General features: G+C 43.0%; 1 protein-coding gene across 7 annotated transcripts in view; it reads right to left on the reverse strand.

Moving 5' to 3' along the window:
• PRKN (parkin RBR E3 ubiquitin protein ligase) overlaps positions 1-23,963 on the reverse strand; it is a 1,534,725-nt gene that overhangs the window by 10,829 nt on the left and 1,499,933 nt on the right. For 5 of the 7 annotated variants that reach the window (XM_058289661.2, XM_058289660.1, XM_071212524.1 and 2 more), the window contains one exon: positions 1,823-1,940. The exons of the other annotated variants lie outside the window; for them this stretch is intronic. In XM_058289661.2, the coding sequence (XP_058145644.1) occupies positions 1,823-1,940 (118 nt within the window). The remainder of the gene's footprint in view (positions 1-1,822; positions 1,941-23,963) is intronic. 7 annotated transcript variants of the gene reach the window in all.

The raw sequence follows: 23,963 nt of genomic DNA on the forward strand, positions 1-23,963 counted from the left end.
GCCCCACGCAGGGAGCGCAGGAGGGGCCACATTCTTCGCAGCCTCCCCAAAGCTGACAACAACACGAACAGCGGAGATGACAATAAGAGGAAAGGGGAGAGGCTCTCACTTGAAAACGGAGCACTAGACAGACTGCGAGAGAGGAAGCGGCGTGTAAGTAAGAACGGGTTCAAATCTCAAGGAGCACCGGAACATGCGCTTGGCTGTTGCTCAGCCTCCGGAGCCATCAGCTTCCTGCCCAGCAGCAGTGAATGGAAAGCAACACTGGCCACCGTCGAGAGGTGCCTTCCCAAGGGGACGTGCTTGCAACATCCACAGCAGAGCCACCTGGGATTCCTTAGGTGTGCATTGAGAAAGGAGACACTGCACCCTGGAGGGGCAGTCTAAGCAAACGTGCACACAAGGTGACGCTCATACGTGCTGAAATGGCTACGGCTGCAATCGGAGGACAGGGGCCTGGCGAGCCTGGGTGGATCTCCACAGAACCAAGCTCAGCTCCACTCTCCGTGTCATTCAAAATAGCTTGAAGCTGCTTCACTGTTCAGGCAGGAGTGAGGGAGCAGAGTTCTTTGGCCTAAGAGCTCTCTCAAGTCTCCCTACAGCCACTGCGTCTCCAGCCTTTATGACAATGATTGGATGGGATTGCTCAGGTAAGGAAGACCAAGTGGGGCCTTCTCCTGAGACACTGCCTTGGGTTTGGAGCATCCTCTGGAGAGAACCATCCTTCCCATGGATATAGGTGTTTCTAAGCACAACTGTTAACCCGGGCAAAGCAAAGCTACATTCATGACTCCTGAGAGACTTTGGCCATTAGTTAATTCCCTTGTATTCAGAGGTATCTCCAAACGGCCCTTTCCAATCCTTACAATTTAGAGAGCATTTGGTAGAAGGCAAAAGCACAAGTTCTTTTGGAAATCCACTCAGGTGAAGGATGTTTTAATGAGGGAGCCCAGTATCATAATGATATGAGGCCCTCATTCTTTCACCACAGAGCTGGGTCAATGAAAGTCCAAAGAGGGGCCCAGCATTCAAAGGGATGGCCATAGACGTGACTTGAAAAAAGTCTTTCATGGCCAATACATTTGAGAACCAGGTGGTTAAACAGAATTGAACAGGTTTCTCTACAGAAGGAGTGTGGAGAAGCTTTTATATGTTACTGTACATTATGCATGGGGATGATGGGGCAGCTTCCTTATGGGGTTACTGTAAAGGTTAAATGAATCGAGTTCTAAGTCGCACTTAGAACAATGTCTGGCAAATAGTAAGGGCTCACTATTTTCACTGGTACTATGCAATGGGGGGTCAGAGTAGGGACCACTTTCAAACTTATTTCACCTGGCAGCCTTCCCTTTTCCCCACAGTGTGTCTCTTGGGAGTTGCGTACTATGAAGGACACTTTGGGAAATATTAGAGTGGGGATTTTCCCTAATATTTTTCTTTTGTGGTTAGATAGTGGACAACTTACCAGACATGAAGCGTCTAATATTAATGATAAGGGTAGTTAATGTTCGTTGAGTGCTTGCTATGTGCCAGGTACTGGGCTAATAAGCATTTCACATGTGGCATGTCATATGATTCTCAAAACTGTCTTATGAGGCAGCTTCTATTATTGCCTCTGTTTTACAGATGAAGAGCTGAGGCCCAGGAAGTTATGAATGTAGATGTCATAGGCCTGACTTTCAAACTCTGGCTGGGTGACTTCAGAGTTTACCTGCTTAGTTATAAAATCCTGCCCAGATTCCCTGGCTGTTATAACCAAGCAGCTAACACTTTCCAAGAAAAAACTCATTAAAACCTCAGTTTTTGCTCAGCTCAGACTCACCATTTTTTTCAACTGGCACATGACAACGAGGACAGGGTTTAGTGGTTTTCTTGATTGTTTCTTTGGATGCCTCTTCCCAGCGAGCTTGTTCAGCTGCTTTTTCATCAACTCTGTAACCCTGGGTTAATAAAGACAAACAAGCCTTTAAATTCAGATCCTTATGTTGGGATTAAAATTTAGGTTCCTTGCAACATGGCACATGAAATTCTTGAAGGCTTTAGGGGAGAAGCTAAAATAAAAAGTCACTTGACAAGTGGTGGACAGCTATTAGACATATATGTCGTGACGTTTTCTTGGCATGTGACATAAGCTTGCAAGGTAAGAAAAGAATACTTAGTTGTACAATTTGAGGTCCTTTATTTTGTGGTTTTAAATAACTGTAATAAAAACATGTATCAGGTGTATAGTATAGAGGCAAGGAGAGAAATACTTTATATAAACCTCCTAGTAGATCCTTCATCAGGTATAAACTATTCTAGTTTTTATTTTACATTGATGATTTGAGGGGTTACATAATTACCAAAACTGGTAAGCAGCAGTCTGTGGGACTCCCAAATCCAGGTCCTAACCATTCTCTATATCTCTGTTTTCCTCTTTCCTTGCACCTGGAAAAGAAGGGCTCTAAATATTGTCAAAGAAGGGGCTGGAGCAAAGAATAAGGAATAAAGTTGACGTGGTGGAGAAGGCGGCAGTGGGTGGTGGTAATAGTCTGTGGTTAAAATTCTGGAGGCCATTGCCTGGGTCAGATCCCAGCTCTAACCAGCAGGGCATTTTTGGAAATATTTCTTACTTCTCAGAAAGTTCTGAAGTCTAAAATGGAAATAAAAAATTCCTAGCCTTCAGAGGTAATCACCGGACATTGTAAATCCTCACAGGGCCCACTGGATGGAATGGAGGAGAGTATGGGCCATGATGTGGACCATTGACTATGAGGTGCAGAGGTGCCCAGAGATGTACTTACCAAATCCAATGGATGTGTCATGATGATGGGAACAAGTGTTGTTGGGGGGGGAGAGGGGGGTGGGGGAGCGGGGTTGAATGGGACCTCACATATATATTTTTGATGTAATATTATTACAAAGTCAATAAAAAAAAAAAAAGAAAAAAAAAAAAAGAAAAAAATTCCTAGCTTATTGGTGGGTACTGAGGATTAATAGTAGTCTTCAATAATAAAAAAAATTATAACCATTAATCAATAAAGAATAATTTCTTTAAATGACTAAGACTCAGTGTCTGGCATATATGATGTGACTGTCTTTATTAACTCAGAGCCTCTAACATGCCAGATCATGTGTTCTAACACTATTCTTGTGCTGAGGACTGGATTATCCCTCTTACCACAAAGAAAAGGACTTTTAAATGAGTTTCCAAAGACATTCATTTATACTTGTCTAGTTGTTAGGCCACTGCACTCCATTGCATTTATTTCAAGGACTGGATGACATGTAGAAAAAGAATCAGGACATTTTTGGATTTAGAACAAGAACCTTACAGTCTAGAAATATTGTTTACAATGTTAATCCAAATGGGATGACTTAGAACCCTCCATCTTGGCCTCTACAGTATTTTAATGTTTTTTTTTTCTATGAATTTTAAAACTAATGTAAGAGCTTTAAAACTAATGGGAACATGTAAGTGATTTTACTTACTTGGGGTAACTATTTAAAAATATTTCCAGAATTATTATTATTATTGAAGTAGCGGGGGCTGGGAATTGAACTCAGCACCTCGTATGTGGGAAGCCGGCACTCAACCACTGAGCTACACTGGCTTCCCTGAGTTGGTTTTTTTATTGTTTGCTTTGCTTGTTGTTTATTTTTCAGGAGGCACTGGGAACTGAACCTGGGGCCTCCCATGTGGGAGGTGGGTGCTCAACCGCTTGAGCCATATCCGCTCCCCAGAGTTATTTTTTTGGTATATGAAATCACTGCAAATAACTTGAGATATAAATCAAGTAACTTGAAATGCGCCAATACTCTAATATTCCTTTAATAAAAATAACAGTTTGCAAATTTATAACACATTATTTTTTACTTTAATATCCATTATTTCACGATATCTTAGGGAATGAAATTGGGCAGTTTTCAAATTTATTTAACAAATGAGGGCTGTATCTCCCTGATTTGAAACAGAATAAGCAAACTCGTAGAGTTAGAGTCGAGAGTATCTGTTACCAGGGGGGCTGGATGGGGATAAGGAGTGGAAAGTTAAAATGCACAGGGTTCCTATTTGGAATGATGGAAATGTTTTGGTAGTGTGGGGGGGATGATAGCACAGCACTGACAATGCAATTAACAGCACTGAAATACACATGCGAATATGATTAAAAGGGGAAATGTTAGAGTGTATATATGGTAAGAGAATAAAAATTTTTAAAAAAAGTCCATGGAACTACACTACCCAGTGAACCCTACGTTAAAGCCTGGACTTTAATTAATAGTACTATTATAAAAATGTGCTATCATTAATTGCAACAAAAGTTCCACACCAATGCGAGGTGTTGGCAGTGGGGTGGTGAATGGGAATCCTGTAAAGGCACAGCTTCTCTAATAAAGAAAAAAAAAAAAGACCAAGTGCCAGGTTCTAGGTTTCTCATCTAACATCTATCAGGAAAAAATGCAAAGCTGTCGGCAACACAGGATGGGAACCCCCTGCCACAGACCCTGGCACACAGGTTTCCAGTCTGTAGCATTCTGCATTGTATCAACCTCTGCCCAGCCCACTGCCTCCTAAGAGGGTTTTCAAAGAATGGAAACCCGGGCACCATGGCTTAACGGAATAGCCATCATCCAGCTGACAGGTCCACGAGACTCCTAGGTAAGACGGGGATCTCGTAACATCCCTCCCCCCGAGTGTGGATCCACCTTCCACCATCATCCTCTAAACCCTTTTGGATGAGACAGCGTTTCCATTTTCAAGAGTGAGGTGTTCTACTAACTGTGTTTATACCTAAGTTGCAGCATTAAATGGTGTCTGTAGTAATGTTTCTGTATTGCCAATAGGAAATAAATTCCTCCAGGCAAAGATGGCAATCTGCCTGGTAAAACACCCGGCCCATCGTAGCACGCAGTAAATGTTAACTGAAAGGATGAATGAAACCCTCCACCGAGGCACTAGATCGACAATCAGGAAAGAACCTTGAGAACCAGGCAGGACCCATGGGCACTTTCCTTTTGGCTGTGGTGGGCACCGCACGTAAGATCTGCTTAGGGCTGGTCGTTCAGGAGAACCGGTCTCTCTTAGTGTGTAGGCTAAATAATGGTCTTCTAACGACATCTTCATCCAAATCCATGCAAACTGTGACTCTGCTTCTGTACATGGTGACAGGAACTTGGCAGATTTGGCTAAATTAACTTTAAGATGGGGAGATTTTTCCTCTGGGTGGGTGCAGTGTAATCCCAAACGTCCTCAGAAGAGGGAGGCAGGAGTAAAAATGAGGGGAGAAAGTGATGTGAAAATGAAAACAGAACGGACGGTTGTGGTCAAGAGCCTAGATATGTCTGCGCCTTCTACATGCTCGAAGAGCCAAGGATTTCACACTCAGGGTTTCCAGAAGGAACCAGCCTGGCCAATATCTTGATTTCAGCTCCACTCATTTTGGACTTCTATCCTCTGTAACTGTAAGGGAATAAGTTTGTGTTGTTTTAAGCCACAAAGTTTGTGATATTTTGTTATAGCAGCTATAGGAAAGCAAGGATCATTCACAACGGAACATTGTTTGGATAACTCAGGGAGTGTTCCTATGATTTGTAAGTAATTTGTTAAAACAAAGTAGAGCTCATTTAACGACTAAGAGGCAGCCACGGTCCCCAACAGGATCCTTTTGTTTTCTGGGTTATCTTAACGGCTGATCGTGGTTGAGAGCCCCAGTAACAAAGCTGTGGTTAATGAGAACAGTTTCATGGTTTAGCAACTAGATATGTGTGTCTAAAGTACAGGTCTTGCAATCATCTCAGATTCACATGCTGCCCTAACCCTCAGCAAAGCCTTACAAATCCCTCCCCTGTATTCCAAACTTTTTAAGATCCAGGAGTTGCTTCAAGTTGCTTACTGGAGGCAAATTGCTCAGACATTACAGAGCAGAGAAAAATAAACTTTTATTTACTAAAAATTAATTTGAAAATGTTTCTCAACAATATGGTGCACTATAGGCTAAGTGCACCTACAAGCGCTGGATTAAATGTGGAACGAAATCTTTTTTACCTGCATGACTGACCTGGTAGGAAAGTAAAGGAAATCCCTGAAGGTCAGAACAAGAAAGAGAAAATCCTCCTGGTCAAAGGAGGAAGGAAACAGGTGTTTGCGGCGGGGCGAGCTAGTATTTTCATCCCAGACTGTGAGTGCCTGGGTCTGCAAGAGACCTGAGAAGAGAGGCAGGAGTCCAGGCCTGGGGCCAGGGCAGGTGGGCAGGCAGAGTCAGACTTTTCCGTACACACGAAGGACCGGGACTTCTGAAATGGGCCATCCTGGGAGGATGAACCAGGGAAGCCAACCTTTCCATAAGAGAGAATAGATAAATGTACTTGCTGCTCTCAGCCTTGGCAGGGGTGGGGTAAGGAGACAAAGTTTCTCTGAGAATTTCTCACCAATAAGCCTCATACAAAGCATTTGTGAGAAGAATTCGTTCTGCCCAAGTGGTTTAAAAAACCCCGAGCCAAAAAGTTCACTTGAAACACTTGAGGCGCCTGACTGAAGCAAAAATATCTCTGGAGTCATGCCCTTTAAAAAGCCAGGCCTCAAAGAAATCACACAAGTAAAATTCCAAGGAACATAATGATAAAGTCACCAAAGAGGTGAGGAAACGAGCTACCAGGAGTGAAAGTATCAAAAATACAAAGTTGCAGAATCAGAACAGCAGAGATGGCAAATATTGGAATGATCAGATACAATGTATAAAATAAATATGTTTGATATGTCTAATTTTTAAAAAAATTAAAAAATTTTCTTAGGAGGTACGAGGTATTGAACCCCAGACCTCATACATGGGAAGCTGGCACTTAACCAATGAGCCCCATCTGCTCCCCAAAGAAATAAAAGAGAGTATGGGAATATGATAAAGGAATAAGAGATTACCATAATGAACCAGGCAGAGTTGAAAAAGAAAATTTCTGGGCATGAAAAATTAATAATTAAAATTCGAAACTCAGTTGATGAGTTACACAGCAAGTCAGATATAAATGAAGAGAGAATTTGTGAACTGGAAGACGGAGCTGGAGAAATTGCCTGTAATTCAGGTCAGAGAGCTGAGAAAAGTAGGAAAAGGGGATTAAAAGATGGGGGACAGAGTGAGAAAGTTCAAAATTTCTGTAGTTAGAGTTCTAGAAGGAGATAAAACAGAGCAAGAGGGAGAAAGAGTTTTTAAAGAGACAGTGTCAAAAAATACATACAGATTATCTACAAAGAAGTTACAATTACTCTGACAGCTGTTTTCTTCACCCATGTATGCCAGCACACAGTAAGCGGTCTTTAAAGTACTGAAAAGAAACACCAGCTCACTTAGAATTCTACATCAGCAAAGATTATTTTTCAAGAAAGAGCATGAATAAAACCACTTTTGGACATAAGATACAATGTTTCTCATCCATAGGCCATCGTTAAAGGAGCATTCAAAGAGGAGGAAGCTGAAAAGGAAGACCTAAGCTGCAAGATGAAACCGTGGGCAAAGAAAATGGTATCGTGTTGGTAAATCAAAGCAAATGTTGACTATAGAAAGCTATAAAAATAATGCTTAGCTTGGTTTCAAAAAAAAATCAAGATAGTACTAAAATCCTGGACAAGTGAAGAGGATGAGAGAATTAAATTGTTCTAAGGTTACACATGCTGAGGATCATTAGATTCTGTTGCATGCATATGTTTAAATTTGGGGCAGAATCATGAAAAGAATAAAGAGAAGGTGTTCTGCTTCCAAACAAGTAAAGAAAAACAAACCAAAGAGTTAATCAAAAAGAACACTGCGGGGAGCGGATGCTGCTCAAGTGCTCGAGTGCCGGCTTCCCATGTCGAGGTCCTGGGTTCAATCTTCAGTACCTCCTTAAATAAATAAATAAATAAAATAAAGAAAAGTGGAAATGAAGTATAGAGAGATAGAAAGAAAGAAAATAGGAAGTATAAAATAAGATGATAGAAATGATGCAAATATCTCAGTAATCACAATAGTGGAAGTAGACCAATCTAGAGCAGGGGTTGGTCAAACATGGTTTGTAGGTCAAATCTAGTCTGCTACTTGTACTGTAAATAAAGTTTCATTATAAGAGAGTCATGTTCCCTCACTTGCGTGTTCTCTATAGCTTGCGGCAGAATTCAGTTCCACGTGACTGGAGGACCGACGTTGTGGCTGGTTGTCAACAAGGCCACCCACATTCCCCGGCTCTGGGGCCTCTTCATCTTCAAAGACAGCAACAGTGGGTTGCGTTCCTCTCGTGCTTTTAATCTCTCCTGACTCTTCTTCGACACCATCTCTGTGACTCTATTCTGGAAAGGTTCTTTGATTTTAAGGGCTCATGTGATTAGATTGGGCCTACTTGGATAATATAGAATAATTACCTCTTAATTGTACGTTTGCCAGGTAAGGCAACATATTCCCCAGGGTTGGGGCTGGGGGAGGTGGGTATCTACTGAGAGCCGTTCTCCAGCCTGCCATACTCAACCTTCATCTACAGCAGGGGCTAACTCTTTTCTTACCATGGGCCCTTTTGACAGTGTTTGGACTCCTCCAAATGTTTTAAATCACAAAGTATAAGATTTTAAAGGGCTTCAGTTATCTTGAAATATGGCAAAAAAATAACAACAATCAGATACAGTATATATGTGCATTTTGCAAGCATATTAGATAGCAAGATCTAGAGGCTGGTCTAATGATTGCCATTATTTTGAAGTTGCCATGAACACAAATGATATTTTGAGATATCTGTACCAACGGTAATGTGCCATGAAAATATAAGTGGCTCCCATTGGAGAAAGATAGTGAATGCTACTGTCGTTTACTATTGAGGTTCATGATTGAAGGAAATGCTAAATTTTAGTAGGAGTTTAATGAAAATATGATGTGATTTTTTAAATGAATCCCTTGCAACCCAGGTTGAGAACATGTGCTCTAGGAGACAGGTAGGTCCAAGAATATTCATAATCTCTTGGTTATAATAGCAAGAAATTATGAACAATCCAGGTATTCATCTATAGTTGAATGGAAATATAAATTGGGGTATATTTATCACAATGGACTACTACACAGCTGTGAAAATGATTGAACTCAGGAATATACACCAACCAATGAAATCCCAAAAACGTAATGTTGAAAGAATAAAGCAAATTGCAGAAGAGTACATACCGTGTGATTTCTTTTATGTAAATTGAAAAGCAAATCTGTGATAAACTAATATGTGTGTTTTTTTGTTACATTAGTTAACAAGGAAACACAAATGTATGTTAAAATTCTGAAGACAGGGAGGCAGATGTGGCTCAAGTGATAAGGCCTCCACCTACCATATGGGAGGACCCAGGTTTGATCCCCGGGGCCTCCTGGTGAAAAAGAAGAAGAGAAAGCGTGCCTGTGCGGTGAGCCCATGCCTGTGTGGTGAGCCAGTGCCCACGTGGGTGCCTGTGTGGCGAGACAAGTGCTCGTGCAGTGAGTCGTGCAGCAAGATGACGCAACAAGAGAGATGAGGGGGAGAGTCAAGGTGAGGCATAGCAGGGACCAGGAACTGAGGTGGCACAATTGACAGGGAAACTCTCTCCACATCAGAGGTCCCCAGGATCAAATCCCGGTGAATCCTAGAGGAGAAAGAGGAGAAGAGAAGACAAAAAGAGAAATAGATACAGAAGATCACACAGTGAACGGCAACAGAGAGCAAAAACAGCAGGGTGGGAAGGTGACGCAATAAAGAAGCACAGAAACACAATGAGATACACAACAAGTGGGAGTGGAGGTGGCTCAAGCCATTGGGCTCACCCTCCCAGTGCCTCCTAAAAAGACGATGAGCACACAACGAACAGACACAGAGCGCAGACGGCAAGAACAAACAATGAGGGGGAGGGTACAAATAAATGACAACAAATCTTAAAAAAAATTTATTGTGGAAGCAAATGTGGCTCAAGCAGTTAAGTGCTTGCCTCCCACATGGGAGGTCCTAAGTTCGCTTTCTAGTGCCTCCTAAAACAAACAAACAACGAGCAGACAACCAGCAAAAACAATGAGCAGACAATAAGCAAAACGACAAGAAAACAACAAGCAGACAATGAGGAGACAGCGAGCAAACAATGAGCAAAAACAATGAAAAGGCAACAAGCTGTGAGTAAACAACAGCAGACAATGAGCAAAAACAAATGAGCAAACGACAAGCAAAACACGAGGGAGCCAACGCAGGGGAGCCAATGTGGCTCAGCGGTTGAGCTCCGACCTTCTACATATGAGGTCCTGGGTTCAACCCCTGATCCTGGTACCTCAAAAAAAAAATACATTGTGACCATTTCCCCATGCCCCTTATATATACGATACACACACACATACAATTATAGTTTGCATTGTATAGTGTCTGACTGCCTCCCAATTTACTTAATCACATATTGCAGAAAACAGGAAACGTGAGTGGGTCCTTATCAGTTACAACAATATTGAGATAAACATTCTACAGATGAGTCTTTCAACTTGTCCATGAGGATTCCTCAGCATAATTCCTTTTAGATGAAATTTCTGTCTAAGGACATGTGCATATGTAAAGTCTTTGTTACGAGTTGCCAAATTAAAAGCATTTTCAGCTGGGAGAATAACGTGTTTATTTGGACAAAGGATATCATGCACAGTCCAAGAAAATGAAAATTCAGAAAGTAGCTTCAAGAAACCCCTAATCTCTCAAAACCACATTATTGGAGGGTAATTACAAACTGGGAAATGACACATGTATATTACGAAGCTTTTCTCTTTCAGGGAAGTGAAATGAAAATCATGGCAGAGGAAAAGAAATAATTTCTTCTCAAAATAACCATTTCTCTGTCTTCTTTTTTTCTCTTCCTCAAAGTATACAAAACAGAGCATATCCCACCAGGATTTCTCCCCCAGGGCTGTGTGTCTACAATTCCCAGCAGCAAGGTCCCTTCATTAGGAAACTGACTACCTGGAAGGGATAACAAAATCCTCCCGTAGCCTCCCACACAGTGGCGTGAGTTGAGTTACTACATTTGTCACGTAGCATGTGACGTCTCAGCAGGGTGGAAAGTAGGGAGATTAGGGTTAGTGGGTGGAAGAGGGAAAAGAAAAAAGCTAGAGCAGTGGTTTCCAACCTTTTCACCTTCAAGGATACACTTTATCATCATTTCCTTTACAGACTCGATGTTTTGGAGCATTTTGTCCATGAAACAAATACATAAATCCTTATTTTATATGAATGCACAGTTTTCCTTAGTATTGGAACTATCGAAGCATCTATTACCCCTTCTAGGGACCTGGAGGCTTGGATTGAAAGCTACTGGGCTTGCTGCAAAGGGAGAGAGGGGGACTTCCCAGGCTGTTGGGGACAGAAGGGCTGGCTGGCCAGCTGGGGTCAGATGGACAGTCCAGTTCAGGGAAAGGATGGGACTGAGAGGGGAGGGGAGGGTGGGACGAGGATACATGTCTCTTATTAATAGAGTGACCATACATCCTGGTTGACCTGGGACAGAACTGGCTTACACCTGTTGTCCCAGCACATTATTAGAAAGGTCCTTTCGTTTTTGGCTCGAAACAATCCCAGCTTGGACAATAAATAATTTGGTCACCCTTTGTATTAGTCTGCCAAAGGTAGCGCTGATGTAGAGTACCAGGAATCTGTTTACTTTTATAAAGGGTATTTATTTGAGGTAGATGTTTCAGTTACAAGGCTCTGCAGAGTCCCACACAAGGTTGTTTCTCACCAAAGTCAGCTGCCATGTCTTGAAGCAAGATGGCGGGCGACCTTCGCTGGGTTTCAGCCTTCCCGTCTGGCCTTCCTCTTCCTCTTGAGGCTCCGTGAGTCCAGCTTCTTCCCAATTTCAGCTGCAGGCTGGCTTAGGGCTTGTCTCTTAGGGCTTCCTATATCACTCTAGACTCTCTTCCCAAGGTCAGCTGGAAGCTTTCAGGCAAATGGTCCATCTCTTCCCAGGCCCCAAGATCAAACATGACAGAGCCCTCTCTCTTCCCACGTGTCTCCTTGAATGAGTGTTGGTTTACATCAGTCCACCAAGAGGGCTCAGCCTGAGTTATATCTTACTGACATGCCCAATCAGAAGTCCTAAATGGATTTTATTAAGTCAACTTAACCAGAGGCCCCCGCACTGAATTTAATACAATCAAAGGGCATGGCACCCAAAAATTGCTCTCTTTTTGGGATTCATGAATAATCTCAAACTGTCCCACCCTTCTATACCTGCCTCGCATCCCAAACCATGCCTGACCCACTGAGGGCCTTCCATAAATATCTGTGGACTGAGAGTGGCTGGTCTCCCTGAAGGCTCCTCAAACATCTGTGGTTTCTCTAACTCCCCCAGTGCCTATCTGCTGTTGTTGTCAGGTGCTATGTTGTATCTGGAAGGCTAAGAACAAGAGAGATAAAAATGGACTGGCCAGGGAAGCAGTAATTGAGCTCCTGCCTACCACATGGGAGATCCCTGGTTCAGTTCCCAGTGCCTCCTGGAGAAAATAGTGAGCTGGCATGACACGCAGGTGCAGGAAGCTGACCCAACAAGATGAAGCAACGAGAGACACAAGAAGAAAAGCAATGAGAGACAACAAAGCAGGGAGCTGAGGTTCCCGGTGCCTCCTAAAGAAGATGAGCAAGACAGCAAGCTGGTGTGAAGGGCAGATGCGGTGAGCTGATGCAAGAAGAGACACATGAAGAAGAACATAATGAGAGATACGACAAAGCAGGGAGCAGAGGTGATTCAAGCAATTAGGCACCTCCCTCCCACATCAGAGGTCCTGGGTTTGGCTCCCTGTGCCTCCTAAAGAAACAAGGAAGACGAATAGACACAGCAAGTGCAAATAACGAGGGGGTGGGGAGAAATAAATTTTTTAAAATCTGAAAAAAAAAATTGGACTGGCCATTGACAAAGGCTAAGAGAATCTGGGCAGACTTCAAAAGCCACAAGGGGTGAAGAAAAGAGAAGCCTGCTCAACCAGGATCAGATCTAGTTCAAGATGCTGTCAACAGGGGACTCATGGGTGGCTCATCGGTGAGCTGAATCTCAGCTCAGGGAGATAGTTCAATTGTCATCACGTTTTAAAAATATATATAACTGAGGAGACAGTGGCTACATCGTAAAGGTCTCAAGTTGATAGCAGTGCGAGATCAAATCTGGACGGCACACCAAAACACACATGCAATTTTATTATAGTCAGGATACCAAACCAGATTAAGGTGCAGTCAATTTAACACGTTGGCAAAAATGCACAATGCCGACTTTGGAGTTGTTAAGGCTCAATATTCTGATATCAGCTTCCGCTGATCAGACAGCTGATAAGTCAGGGAAGAGGCTGAGTATTAGCCGATTTTATCCAAAGTAGTAATAGCCAGTATAAGTCTCAGGGAAGCCAAGGTAAAAAGAGAAGCCAAGGAGCCCCGTGATTTCAGACCTAATACTCAGAGCAAACACATCCAGGACAAATAAACTTTTGCCCAAGATGAGTCACCGAGCATTCTTTTGCAGCGCAGCAATGCTGAGCTCATTGGGAAATACTCCATCTGTCTCACATTAGGAGGGAAAGAAGAATCCCTCTTCTCCTATTACTTTCTGGTATAGAAGGGAGTAAATATGCCTCTCTAAGAAGCCAGCTCCCAACGTCAAAGTGAAAGGACAAAACGCACAACTCTGTGATTATACCAAATGCCACTGTTTGTGCACTTTAGATGGATTGTGTGGTTTATGAATACATGTCAATAAAACGCCCATTCCAAAGAACAGAGTGTGTCACAACTGCAAGCAAGACAGTTCCATCCATTTGCCCCATGGGGTCTAAGCCCCTATCAATCCAAAGCAGAGCGGGCATCACCATTCCCAAATCCTCAAGATTGAGGACTGAGCAAACATAAGGGGAAATGCAACTATGGACTAAAGTAGACTTATTATTCTAGTAATGGAAGAACTTGTATTATTGATATGAAGGCAGTGACCACCAGAGGTTCTGAGGGGAGGGAGAGGGAAGAATAGGTGTAACATGGGGCATTTTTGAGACATTGGAATTGTTTTACATGATATTGCAATGATGGATACAGGCCATTATACATTTTGTCAAAACCTATAAAATTGTGCGGTGCAAAGCATAAACCATAATGTAAACTATAGATCATAGTTAGTAGCCGTGCTTCAATATGTGTTCATCAATTGCAACAAATGTACCACACCAATGAAAGATGTTAATGGGGGAAAGTGGGGGGAAGGGAAGGGAGAGGGTATATGGGAATCCCCTATATTTTTGATGTAACATTTATGTAATCTAAAGTTTCTTTAAAAATAAAGAAAAAACTGATTATAATAAAAGAAAAAGGAAAGCCCAAGCTGGTTTCCCTTCATTGTTGGTCCTTTCTCCCCTTCTCTTCTTTCTTCAAGACTCTGCCATGGCATCAACTGGGAAGAGTCTAGGGTCCCTCTTGCCAGGCAGAGTGTTCACAAGACTGTGCGCAGGTGGCTGGGGGCTTATGCAGCGATCCCACCCCCACTGGACCATGGATGCCTGAGTGCAATGGTTTTGGCTCATCCATCTTCAGCCCCCACGGCACCTCCCTAGTACTACGTTGACCAACTGCCTGAGTGACCTCCAGGAAAATGTGATGTGGCTTCCAGCCTTGGAATCTGGAAACCCAACTGGGTGCAAGGTGCAAACACGGGTCTCACACGAGAGCTGGCATGTAGGAGGTCCATGGGGGAGAGAAAGTGAAGAGCTCTTAGAGTATCAAAGGATGGGGATGCTGGCAGGACCGTCGGGGGAGGTATTTGAGCAGGTGCTTTCTCAGAAGATGGGTGGGATTGAATAAAGATGGACAAGAGGACCATTTTGACAGATGTCAAGGAACGTGACACATGTTCCTCTAGTGAAGGAACAAAGAGGGGAAAGGCAGGGTAGTGGAAAGCCTGCTCAGGAAGTCACATGTGGGAAACTAGAAGGATAGTCAAAGGAGCCTGCAATGCTAGAAAAGGAAGAGACCAGCTATTTTATAGATGAAGAAGCAGTAAGAAGTGGTAGGCAGATTGCAAAGGGTCTTAGCAGGTTTGTAAAAATGAAGAAGAGGCACCACTGGAGAACCTATGTGTCAGATATTTTGTGCTTGTCATCTTTAGTCCTCATAATAGCCCCACATAAAATGTTCTTATTTTGCAGATATGAAAAGTGAGGCCTGGGAGGTTACACACAGCTGGTGGCCCAGGCATACATTTTTTGGTTCCTGAGTCCTGCTCTTTCTACTTCAACATGCTAGTTCGGGAGCCAGTGAGGACTCCTGGCAGTTGCGAGCAGGCGTGTGATGTGCTTTAGGTCTGAGCCAGAGTGGAGGGGTGGCGGGTGTCTGAACTGGGTCTTTGGATCTGCATCGAAGTGGAACCCTCGACCAATCCAGGGGGCGATGCACAAGCAGCAGGCACAGGGAAGGATGAGGGTGTTGGAATGCATTGAGTTCTGGTCACTGGCCAGACAGCCTGATGGAGACACCCAGGAGGTAGGAAGAAACCCTGTGGAAGAAGTGTGGGGTGCTGAGAGAGCACGCAGAGTCCATTCCAGGGAGTGACGGGCTGGAGTTGCAAAAGGGTTTGCAGGAGCAGATGTGAAACCACAAGAAGGCTAAGCACGGAGCCTCTTGGAAATGCCCACACGTAAACGTCAGTGAGGAGAAGAGAACGTCTGAGGGAGGAGAGGGCGGGAGAAATAATCCAGAACCTCAGAAATAAGGCAAAATGGCGACTCTATAATTTTTTCAAAAAGCTTTTTTTTTTTTTTTTAGTATCATGCTGGAAGAATTTTTTTATAAGCTAGTCTGACAATTATCCAAGCCAACCTTGTTGGAAGTGGGGGAGGGACATATAACTGTTTGGCTTACCTGACCACGTGTTTTATAATCCTGAAAGGTTAGGGGTTAACTTGTAGAAAACCGATAAGGCATGATTTTACTTTTGCTGGGAGAGAATATATGCCTAAGGGTTATGGTTTTATTGCCCCATTAACTAGTTCTGTATATAATAAAAACCATACTTCAGCATTCCTGTCCCAGTAAGCTATATAGCATTGGGTTTCTCAAGTGTTCATGAAATTGGCTGGTTTTCTCATTAATTTGATGAATAAAACTTTGGCATGGGCTAACTAAAAAATGGCGCTTTGTACTTACAAAATTGTTAGACATGAGCAGTCAGGGGAAGGAGAAGAAGACTGGCCAAGGAGGGACAGGGTTTTAAGAAGAAACAATCCTCATGTTTCTATGACATATACAAACTGTGTTCTCTGCATCAGCTGTTCTCTCAGGCCATTTAACTGAGTAATTGTCATATCCCTGCAAGGGAAGTCTTATTCTCAGCTCCCAGTGCCGAAGAAACTGGATGTTGAGAGGTTGAAGAACATGCCCTTGACCGCAAGGCTAGCAAACAGCAGAATCAGAGTTTAAACCCCACACTCTTTCAATGAGTGACCATTTATTTCGTTCACTTGATGTAGAGAGGACTAAGGGATGGAAGGCCAAGAAAATGTCATGGCGATTGGTAGGGTCCTTGGCGACTTCTGAGAAAACTTCTCTTCAACCCTCCCCCCACTACTTCCCGGGAAAAGAAACAAAATAGAGTTACTCTGGCTAAGAGATTTAAAATGGGGTCAGGGGAAGCAGATGGGGCCTGAGCAACTGGGCTCCCGCCTGCCACGTGGGAGGTCCCTGGTTCGATTCCCAGTGCCTCAAAGAAGACAGCGAACTAGCATGGTGGGCAGGCGCAGCTAGCTGACGTAACGAGATGATGCAACAAGAGACACAAGAAGCAAAACATGAGTGACACAGCAAAGCAGGGAGCAGAGGTGGCTCAAGTGATTGCGAGCCTCATACATTGGAGGTCCAAGTTTGGTTCCCAGTGTTTCCTAAAGAAACAAGGAAGATGAACAGACATAGCAAGCAAAAACAAGGGGGTGGGGAGAAATAAATAAAATAAAATAAATCTTTAAAATATATATATATATAAAATGGAGCCAGGAAGCCCTTCAGGAGGTTACTCCTTGTCCTGCCACGCAGGGGTGTCCCCCGCGTAGGGGAGCCCCACGCGCAAGGAGTGCACCCATAAGGAGAGCCGCCCAGTGCGAAGGAGGGAGCAGCCTGCCGAGGAATGGCGCCGCCCATACTTCCCGTGCCACTGACGACAACAGAAGCGGACAAAGAAACAAGACGCAGCAAATAGACACAGAGAACAGACAACCGGGGGAGGGGAATTAAATAAATAAATAAAAAAAAAGGAGTTTACTCCTATGCATGTCTCAGCCAGATATCACAAACTGCAGAAGTATGCACAGCTGCAAACAACACACACTTCTCAAAACCCTGAGGACACCTGCACTCCATAAAAAAATCGGATAAGAAATCAGGGTGCCCCGAATCGCCACCAATCACAATCAATTTATGTAATCTCTTTCTTTAAAATCCCTTGCTTGGAAGCCCCCAGATGGGACGTGATTGGGGCAGCCACCTGAATCTGTGCTCCCTGAGTTGCAATTGTAAGACCCCAAGGAAACACCTCCGCTGCCTTGCAGCTCAGTTTGCTATTTCTCTGTTGACATTCGTTTTACATCAGCTCCATCCCTTCACTCCTGCACCACCCATCGCTCTTCTGCTACTTGCCATCGCTGCTTGCCGGCCACTCTGACTTCCACCTGAACCTCTTGCAAATGTTCTCAAAAGGGAGGCCAGTGAGACACTGACTGCCGATGCCGGAGCCTTCTTTTTGGCCCCGTTTCCTTGGATTGTTCACCTACACCCAACTCTTGATGGCAACCTTCCTCCCTGGCAAAGGAGAGTCATGAAAAAGGTGGCTCTGGCATCCAAGTTATTCTTGTCCCTTCCCTGCTTCTCAGTTGGATCCACGTGAAAGGAGATCCGCAGCCCCCAAATCACTGCTGCTGGCGGAACTGATCCTGAGTAAGTGAAGAAGGATAACTCTAGAAGACCTGCTACTGGGCTCAGGTGACGGGTTAGACTCTGGATGGTCAGTTCCCAGGTGCAGAGGCCTCTCACCAGCCCCTTCCTACTGAGATGAAGACGGTGCTCTGTGTCCTTAAAAACCTCCTGGATGCGGGTACTGACCTTCTGGAATGATCTCCAGCCATGGCTGGATGCTTCAGGAGCACCTGAGGGAATTTTTTTTATTTTTAAAGAAGCTTTCGGATCTTTAAATTACATAAATGTTACATCAAAAATATAGGATTTCCCCATATACCCCCACTCCCCCCACTTTCCCCTACAGCAACATCTTTCATTAGTGTGGTACATTTGTTGCAATTGATGAACATGTATTGTAATACTGCTACTAACCAAGGACTATAGTTTATATTACGGTTTATACTTTGCATCATGCAATTTCATAGGTTTTGATAAAATGTGTACTGGCTTGTGTCTGTCATTGACGTGTCATGCAGAACAACTCCTATGTCCCTAAAATGCCCCATGTCACACCTCTTCTTGCCTTTCCTTCCCCTCAGAACCTCTGGTGGCCACTGCCTTTATATCTTAGACTCACACTCTGTAGATCTGGATTCCGGGCTGGCATCCAGAAATTTGAATCCTTAAAAATACCCCACGCGATTGTGATGTGTGGGCAGTTTGGGAACCATTCATCTGCCCAACAGCAAATCTCACTTTGAACTTGAAGCCAGAAAACCTTACTCTCTGCTATGGCCTTAGTTATCAAACTATACAGCAATGATTTGATATTGCATCGTCACGAGATGACAATTTCGTTAGGACTCCTATCATGGCACAAACTATGGCTCCTAAATAGAACGGTACAAGATGGGGTTAAGTGTACAGTACCTGTGCCTGCCCATGTCACTCCATTCACCCACCATTAGAAGGTCCAATGGGGATGGGGTGGGGATGAGGACAGCTTTCGTATTTTATATTTCATATTTCATGGCTGAAAATGGCAATTTTCTACACAAGAGCCATATAGACATCTCCAAAATAGCCACAGCAAGGGGGAATATTGGCATGACAGCCAATCTGTGGCCCAAGAAGGGCCAATTGTTTTGGTCCATTTGGAGACTATTTTTAAATGAAAGTTTAGCAAGATCGCAAGATGTGGTTAAGAGCTGAGTTTTAGAGTCATCAGGCCTGGGTTTGTCCTTTACTTGCTGTATAACCTTGGACAGATCACATAACGTAAGTCTCTGCTCATCCATAAAAAGGGTGCTAACTGTAGAACATACCTCAAAAAGTTGTGCGCAAACAAGATAAGACATGCAAATAGCTTAGCACAGAGCCTGGTACACACTGAATGCCAAATTTGTGCTTTCTATTATGATCATGATTATTATAGTATCTTCAATATCATCTTCAATATCATCATCATAACTGGGAATATCAGAGAATGGGATTTTGCATAAAGTGAGAAGACAGTTCTGAAGGCCTGGCTTGACCTTGAGTCTCATTAAAAAATACAGGCAAATCAAAGTGTCTTCGTCAAGGCCGTGAAAGCCAAATTAATATGTATGCAAGCAAGGGCAATCTGAGAGACTGTTCACATGCATTTTCTTTCTTGCTTTAGGAACCATATTTTGACATCTGTTGAGCCAATAATTGGACAACCATATCAGAATCCTAAAAGTCAACTGAAATCTACTTTCCAGAAAGGATCAGATAACCGCTAATCACTGAAAACAGTTGGCTTAATTCAGATAGGAAAGCATTTTGGTGAATGTAAGCTTTTCAATTCCCCCTTCCTTATCAAAACGGAATTCTTAGGTAATGCTCACTTGTTAAAACAATTTAAGGTCTGGCATATAATTACTGAAAACCCCCACTTCTTTTTTTTTCAAAATATATCTTCTTCTTTTACATTAATTTTATTTATTTCTGCCCCCCTCGTTGTTTGTGCCTGCTCTCTGCTCTGTGTCCATTTGTCATGTGCTTTCTGTATCCACTTGTCTTCTCTTTAGGAGGCACCGTGAACTGAACCTGAGACCTCCAATGTGGGAGAGAGGTGCTCAATTGCTTAAACCACCTCTCCTCCCTGCTTTGTTGTGCCTCTCATTGTGTTTCCTCTTTGTACCTTCTCGTTGCATCATCTTGTTGCGTCATCCCATTGTGCCAGCCTGTCAGGTCAGCTTGCTGTCTTGCTCGTCTTCTCCACGAGGCACCGGGAACCAAACCTAGGACCTCCATGTGTGGTAGGCGGGCGCCCAAATGCTTGAGCCACATCTGCTTCCCTGTACTTCCTCTTCTTGACTTTGCATGAATCAGGGCAGAGGGGAGCAGGTCCAGAATCACAGCAAAGGTCAGATGTGCTGTTTGAATTACAACTTGGGAGCAGTCCACATCTGCCAGTGACCAGGACAACTCTATTATGTTTCAGGGACCGTGATGCCATCACCAACGCCACGGCTTGGCATGGTGGTTTTGTTGTCCTCACCAACATTCTTGAAACTATTACTATCTTTCTTTGGGAAAAAAATAATGTTTTAGAAAGCAATCATTGGCATGCTAGGATTTAATGGGGTGCCTGGCTATGAGGAATGCTGGGCTACACTGTCTCCACTAAGTTCCAGGCTTCCCCAGCCATGCTTTGGAGTGCAATTTCGAAGAATATTAAAAAAAAAAAAAGTTTATACATGAACATACTTAGACAATAAGTGTCTAGTAAAGGTGTGAACTTACAAAACAAACAGGCATATCCTCCTACAGGGCTCCCACACATCTCCCAGCACCAACACCTTGCATTGTTGTGTAACATTTGTTACGAGCTATGCAAGAGCATTGTCAAAACATTACTACTAACTAGAGCCCATATCTTACCTTGGTGTGTTTGCCCCCCAACCCACTCAGTTATTAACACCATATATCAGTATTACATATTTGTTATCTTTCAGGAGAAAATGTCCTCATCTTTTCCACCATTGGATTCCCTGTGTTATACAGTCACATGTTTTATAAAATTTATTCAGAGTGTACACTCAGTGGCTCTCACAGTCATCAAAGAGTTGTGCTGCCTCTACCTTAGTCAATTTTAAATTGTTTTCATTACTTCAAAAGGAAAAATGTCATACCCCCTAATACTCCCCTAAAGTCTCTTAAAATTGATATAATATCTTCTTTGTCACTGCTGCAAAAACATTACGATACTACTTTTAACTATTGTCCATACGTTACATTACTTATAATTTTTCCATATAGCACCATATTCTTAACACTTTGTGAAAGAACATACTTACATTTATATGATTAACAACAATCTTCACCCACCACCGAAATCACTGTTATACATTCCCTAGACTGTTCTCTAGTTTTCTTTCAATTGACATTTACATCCAGAGTACCCTTTCCGCCATAATCTCATTTATAAATCAGCAACATTAGTTATACTCACTATAATGTGTTACCATCAAATCTCCTCATTTCCACACTTTTATGGTAAACCTTATTTAAAATTCTATATACAGTGAGCATCAGCCTCTGTTCTCAACCCACGTTCTCTTTTCTAGTAATCTATAGAGTTTACCTCTGTGAGTTTACTAATTATATTTCGTTCCTATTAGAAAGACAAGACAATATTTGTCCTTTTGTGTCTGGTTTATTTCACTTAACATAATTTCCTCAAGGTTCATCCATGTTGTCAAATGCATCTCGATTTCATTTCTTTGGAAGAATATTTTTGACGGTGATAATAACAGTGATGATTTCTGCTATTATTTCAGCCTGCCAGTCCTGGATCAGATCGTATACAGTGTTGTCCCATGAGGCTTTCAACGTTTCTTAGAGGGGAAGGAAAGTAAATAATGTCTATCAGCCTATTTTGAGGTTGATGGGGAAATGCAACAACATAAATATTATGCAGCACAAATTATTAATAGGTACAAATCGCTTAATGGGAATTTTAGAATTGCTTTGTGTTCAACTATCATCACAAGTTGATGATGGGGGAAAATCTACATTTGAGCACGAAAGAGATCCTAACTTGTGTTTTTGGTAATGGAGATTAGTTCATGGCCTGTGTTAGTCGGTAATTAATAAAATTACTGAAGTAGACATGACTTTGATTTTGTTTTTCAAGCTGTAGCATAAACTGTTAGCACCTCGTTAAAACACAAACTGGTGGAATCCTCCATTCCCAGTGTCTGATTCAGTCAGTCTGGGTGGGACCCCCAAATCTAATTAATCCAGGTCCCAGGTGATGCTGATACGTCTTGGTACAAGCACCCATTGAGAAACACAGCTGGCAGAATGTCTGCATACACTGCAGTCAACAAAGACGGAACAATTTTTTTTTTTTGGGGGGGGGCCTGGGTAGTGATTCTGAGCTACAGCAATTTGAATGTATCCCCACTTTGGTTTCTGCAAATACCAGGGTCTTGACTGAAATAGGCCTATTCTCCACAACCTAACATTAAAATGGTTTGTGTTGCCAATGGGTGAGTGCTGCTTCCCGTGCACAAGGTCCCAGGTTCAATCCCAAGGAACCTTCCAAAAACAAAGAAACAAAGAAACAAACAAAAACAACTTTCATTGGGGCGTGGATGTAGCTCAGTGGGTTGAGCACCTGCTTCCCATGAAGGAGGTCTTGGGTTCAATCCCAGTACCTCCTAAAAAAAAAATGAAATAAAAATTTTAGTTGCTTAGTTGATAAACAAAAGTGCCCACGTTATTTTGAAATAAAAATGAAGCCTGAAACTGTAACAGAAAGTTAAAGAATTAACAGATAGTTACGAGGACAAAGTCATTATAAAGACGTCTTTATGATATAAAAGAGCAAAAGGATAATATCTGAAATCGCTGAAACTGGCTGGCCTTAGACTAGACCTGCTATTGTCATGGTCATTTTCAACAGGTGGCACCTCTTTATGGTTACTGTAGACACAGCTTCTCCTTTGTGCGGACTTACTGTTGTGGTCGTAATTCTAGACCAGCCTTCCCTTTGTTTATGGTTATTTCAAAACTAGGCTCCCCTTATTGCACTTGCCTATGTGATGATAACTGCTCCACCTTCCCCAGTGGAAATCCATGGAAACTCTTGTTCCCTGTGGTTGGGGGAAAATAGATTTGAGACAACCTGTTCTGTCCTTCTCCTGGGATTAATTAACCTGCTTTTCTCCTGTAACCATCCCAGTGTGGACTCGAATTCATCTGCTCTGTTTCAAGTAGGGCCATGCATCTCCACAGTTGGGGTGTGACTGCTGGGGCGGGTTTGGGGGGGCTGGTGAATGAGGGAAGAGCTGCCTTGAACTCCTACTGGGGCTTGTCAGACCCTGGGCTAGCAAGCACTATGTGCACATTATTTTATTAAGCCCTCACGATTTCACAATACTATTTACAGAGGAGGAAGCTGTGACTTCTAGGGGAGCCCTCAGAGATGACCACGCCTGAATCTCATTTTCAAGAACATCTGCCTTCAAAACCGTTCTGCCTTGCCTTGTTCCTCACAGCATAAGGCTGGGCAGATGAAAGATACGTGATTCGTTCCTGCTGAAAGAAACTAAATGCAAACCTGGAAAGCAACTGTGACCAGTTCAAATGTAATATACTTTCACCTTCACACTTGCCGTGTCATTTTGCCCAAGGTGATCAAGAAGCGGGGACGACACGGGATCAACAAGCTTTCCTGTGGAGGGACAATATTTTTTTTCCTCCCATTTTATTTCAACCATCAGCGAATAAAGGATTTACTGTGGCCAGGTCTGGGCTCTTAGATATTCAGAAATGCTTCTCTCATGAAAAGTCTTTTTATTCTCTCCGTTGGTAGCTGTGTGCTGTGCTGACGTGGTTAGGGGATGGGAATACAGAACGGGAGCAGCCGAAAACGAATCTCACTTTTTTCCTCCATCACCTGTGGTCAATTTTGGGTTCTTCCAATTTCTCACGTCCTTTAAGGATCTAGCGCCATCTGGTGACTCAAATGTGCTATGTACATGTTTTCCCTCTTCCTACTCCCAATGGAAATGCACAGAATTGTTTGGGTAGCTTTTCCTTGG

The sequence above is a fragment of the Dasypus novemcinctus genome, chromosome 28 (assembly GCF_030445035.2).
Source record: "Dasypus novemcinctus isolate mDasNov1 chromosome 28, mDasNov1.1.hap2, whole genome shotgun sequence".
In the NCBI taxonomy this organism is placed as follows: domain Eukaryota; kingdom Metazoa; phylum Chordata; class Mammalia; order Cingulata; family Dasypodidae; genus Dasypus; species Dasypus novemcinctus.